Raw genomic sequence first — 4272 nt, forward strand, 5'->3', positions numbered from 1 at the left:
AAAAAACAGCTTTTTTGAAAATAATGCAGCTTTATTTTCTTAGACATGGCATTACCTTATTATTACAATGTGAAATATGAAAATCACTTATATAAATGTATTTATATCAGTACGTTCAAATTTTGTCTTAATAACATTGTTATCATTACTAATAACCACAAGCCATGCCATCTCTGATGTTGTGGAATCTTAATTTGAAAAGTGTTACATCAATAATTCCAAAATTTTTGAACAGAACCTGCACAGGGTAAAGGGATCCTGTCATAACATTAACACTAAAGTGCAACTGAGAAAGAATTTCACTCAAAGAAAAGTAGCTATCGCAATGTTAATCTAAAATCAAAAGACAAGCACATCCTATTCTGCAGATCTGAGACACATTTGTCTAACATTTATACAGCATATTTTTGAGTGACAGTACTCTATGTGAGTATGAGTCTCCAATATTTAGAAACACCTTCTGTACTGTTTCAAAAGTGTATTTAACTTCTTTTGGGTACTGAATGTTTAGAGCATACAGAAGACCAACAAGTATGACAAATGCAGTTGTGAAGTCGGCAAGCTCTTCAATTACTACTCGACCTTCTATTACCACAGCCACATTCATTGCTGCAGCTCCAGGATGGGTCTCATGGTGCCTCACAACCTCTAATATTCCTATCTTCATTTCATTTGTATATATTTGAAGGGAGTCTGTATCCTAAAAATATAGAACAATAATATAGTTAAAGTGTGAAAAAATAAACCATAGTTGACTCTTTTCCAAAGCCAAGTGAAAGGTTGTCTACCAACTTAACTTTCTAGTTTGTTAATCATTTAGTTTTACATTTCCAACAGAACTTACATGACATGTTGTTGATAACTTCTTGTATTCTCTTAAGTACAGAGGTAGTCCTTGTAGAACCGTTGCCCTCTTGTGTGTGGTAACATCCATAGTCTGAAAAGTACAGTAACAAGAATGATAGTCATAGAGGTAGAATATACAAAGAAATAATGCTTGAACCAAATGACAATTTAAGAAAACTTTAAACAAAACAACTAAATATATTTGACATATTTTCTTCCTCATTACTGTACATATACAAAAGTCCATCTTTGTTAAATGAGTCCAAATAATGAAAGGATTTTGAACGTCTGCAAATTATTCAAAATGTATGCACAGATCCAGACACAAAAAAAAAAAATGCTATTAACCTGGATAATTTAAATTGTCAATTTATAATAAACAGAATAGCTCAGGAATTTACTTTTATTTCTGGTAAAATATTGTTTGTGTAAATCTCATCATTAAGTAAAACTGTAAATTAATACATTATGAATTTGTAGTCCATTACATTGGAGGGAATATGTGCAGTGCCAATGACTCGGATATAAACATATACAGTATAATTTAGCTTGTTCTATAAAATCATTTTGCATACATTTGATAAGTCTATGGGTTTGCCACATGCACCTTCATAAGCAAACAGTTTAACAGCCGTAATTACAACACTGCCCTGCACATACTACTTTAAGTTCATGCTTATGACTATAAAACAATTCTTTCCTGATCCTCATTACGTACCTGTTCATCTAGTAATTCTAAAAGTAATTTCAATTCATGTGCCATCTTGCCTCCTTTTGCTCTGTACATTTTGATCAGAGCTGTCGAATACTTGTCCAAGGATGTCAGCAATGTTTCTTTCAATTGCACCTGGGTAATGCGATAAAATTCTGCATACACCTGTAACAAAATACAGGAATTAATAATGTACTTATTTTCAAGGTACTAGCATCGCTACTCGACAATTGATTTATAAGATTAGATAAAACTCACCTGTTGCTCTATGAAAAGGCCTGGCCATCTCTGTTGGACTACAGAGACCAGCGGTTCATCCATGACAATCTCCTTTCTTCTCAGGGAAAAAGTGAGGTCCATTTTGGTGTTGATTAGGTCCAGGTTCATATTTTTCTTCTTCACTTCATCCTCAAGCTGCTGCCTCTCTGTTTCAAGATCTTCATCTTTTTGACTACCAGGGTGATTTGGCAAGAAATTTACCTCAGATTTACGAGGTTTCTTAAGGCAACCTCTGGGAGAACCAAATCCTCTTTTGTAAGCATTTACCTGCACTTCTGCACAGCCAGCATACCGAAGTTTTTGCCGAAGGTTGTTCATCTTATATTGAATACTTACTTTCCATCCAAGCCAACCAGCGCCTGTGGCCTCAGTGAGACAAGGATGCTTGACAATCAAAGCTGCAGCAACTTTCTCACATTCTGACTCATTTGGGTAGGCTTTGTATGAAAACATTACCTCTGAAACTTTACAAAGTATTTCCATTTTAATGTCACGAGTGACATCCAATGGAATCTTCTTCTGTTCATATAATTCATTTGCTTTCTGGAGACGAAGTTCAAGCTCCAAAGAAAACTTAGGAATTGGAAACTCCTTGGGCCATGGCTCCACTCTGTTAAATGTTTGAAGTGATAATGACGAGTCACTTGAAACACTAGCAGTATCTACAGTGAAATCAGACAAAGTGTTTTCTTCTATTGGTGTGACTAAAATGTTCCAGAAAATCTTTAAGGTGGCCTTGTCTGCTGGAAGTTCACTAATGTTGGTTAAATTGCACAGTTCATTATTGAAATCAGGATCTTCGAATTGTATAGTGAATCCACTCTCTATGTTCAGTTTCTCACAAAGAATAGATTTGAGGTCTTCAAGGGTCGATACATTGTCAGGGCATGATACTTTTCTGATATTGTCTGGAGCAAGAATTACCCGCAACAACATTGTAGTGGTTTTTTAACCTTTTAGGAAAACAGTATAGGAAAATCTCAGTAATAGTAAAAGAACTGTTGCTTCATTACAATCTAATTAAGCTGGTGATAGCTGAGAACTCAATCAATCAATCAACATATATCAGATTGATTCATACATTTTAGCAGTTTCATATAACAAATCAGAGGTCACAAATACATCAAGTACCTATGGAAGTAAGGACCTTTTAAGTGACACCATGAGTTTTCCTGCAATACGGTAGGGAGTTAGTGGATAGAAATCAATAAGGTCCTGAGGAAGAATAGTTATGACATCTGGACAGGCCTTCCTAACAACTTCATAAGTTCTGAGATGTTCAAAATACCAAGTGTCTAATCTCTCAACGATGAAGGAGAGCTCACTGCCAACAACAACAAAGTTTAGGATTCGTCCAAATTCTGGTAGTCCAAAAGAAAATCCAATAGCAACAATCATGTTCTTTGTGTATTTGGTCCCATACAAGTGCACAGCAGAGGCTAGAGAAGCCTCGGTCTTGCCTCCATACTTTTTTTGAAATGCAGCTTTTGTGTGTGAGTCCAGTGAGACAGTTTTAAGTGTTTTTAATTTCTCTATGTGCAACGCCGTTTTGAAAAATGTTGGGCAATCTAAATGGTATGCACCCATGAGTTGATGTTTGGTGGCTAATGTATTTAAAATGTTTTTGAAGTTATGCACATCTCGCACTGCTTTTTTGAAAAAACTGTGCTTGGCTTCAAACCTTATTGTCCAAAAATCAGCTAATGGGCCAAAAGAACGAATTAGGTTGGGGTAGTGTTCAACAAAGTGATGTTTTGGTTTTAGATTGACATTGGGGAAGACTTCCTTGAACAAAAGTCGATGGTCTGAAACTTTGGTTTCAAAGTAGCACAAAGTTTCTTCTGAGAACTTTGAAGAAACAGAAAGTTCAACTATGTCTTTTAAATCCATGAGGATTTCCCATGTTTTATCTCCCTCAGGTACTAAGACTCCAATAAAGAAGGGAAGAAATCTTAACAATGCCCAATTTTCATGTCCGTTGCCCCTAAATGTATTCTTTGAAAGATATGTTTTTTGAATTGTTTGCGGTCTGTTTGTTTTGTCTGAATTCTCATAAGGAAATGTTTTAATAATCTGATTACGACAATCCAGAGTGAAATACTTGTCTGAAATCAATTTCTGAAGACATAATGAAAGCTCAAAAGGCACAATGCCCTCAAAAAAGTCATGCAGTATATCAGGTGGAAAGCCAGAAACTGGATGAAAAGACTTCAAGTTTTTAGATAAAACACAGTCTGATTTGACACCATTAACAGATGTAAGGTGCTGAGTTTCAGTTAGCTCTGCAATAAACTTGCTGTGCTCTTCAGGAGTCCTTGGATGAAATTCTTTAGCTTCTTTGGTCTGAATATCTTGCAATGAAGCAAGACAAAATCTGCAAAATTTGTCAGCTCTGAAACACTCAAGAAACCCAGCAAGACTATGAGCACCTAAAT

General features: G+C 35.5%; 1 protein-coding gene across 1 annotated transcript; it reads right to left on the minus strand.

The window, feature by feature from the left end:
- Positions 1 to 385: 385 nt before the first annotated feature.
- Positions 386 to 2773, minus strand: LOC127526999 (uncharacterized). Its single transcript, XM_051924303.1, has 3 exons — positions 1817 to 2773; positions 845 to 937; positions 386 to 700 (listed from the first exon to the last, which is right to left on the minus strand). The coding sequence occupies exons 1-3, from the start codon at positions 2771 to 2773 to the stop codon at positions 386 to 388; spliced, it is 1365 nt and encodes a 454-aa protein (XP_051780263.1).
- Between the last annotated feature and the right edge of the window lie 1499 nt (positions 2774 to 4272).

The sequence above is a fragment of the Erpetoichthys calabaricus genome, chromosome 3, assembly GCF_900747795.2.
Source record: "Erpetoichthys calabaricus chromosome 3, fErpCal1.3, whole genome shotgun sequence".
NCBI classification, from domain to species: domain Eukaryota; kingdom Metazoa; phylum Chordata; class Cladistia; order Polypteriformes; family Polypteridae; genus Erpetoichthys; species Erpetoichthys calabaricus.

Bases quoted from the DNA above. Each gene is read 5' to 3' on its own strand.
- LOC127526999 (XM_051924303.1), bottom strand. From the start codon at position 2,773: ATGTTGTTGCGGGTAATTCTTGCTCCAGACAATATCAGAAAAGTATCA. The intron at 938-1,816 runs GTGAGTTTTATC...TGTACTTTTCAG, and splicing joins GCCTTTTCATAGAGCAACAG to ACTATGGATGTTACCACACA. The intron at 701-844 runs GTAAGTTCTGTT...CTATATTTTTAG, and splicing joins AGTTATCAACAACATGTCAT to GATACAGACTCCCTTCAAAT.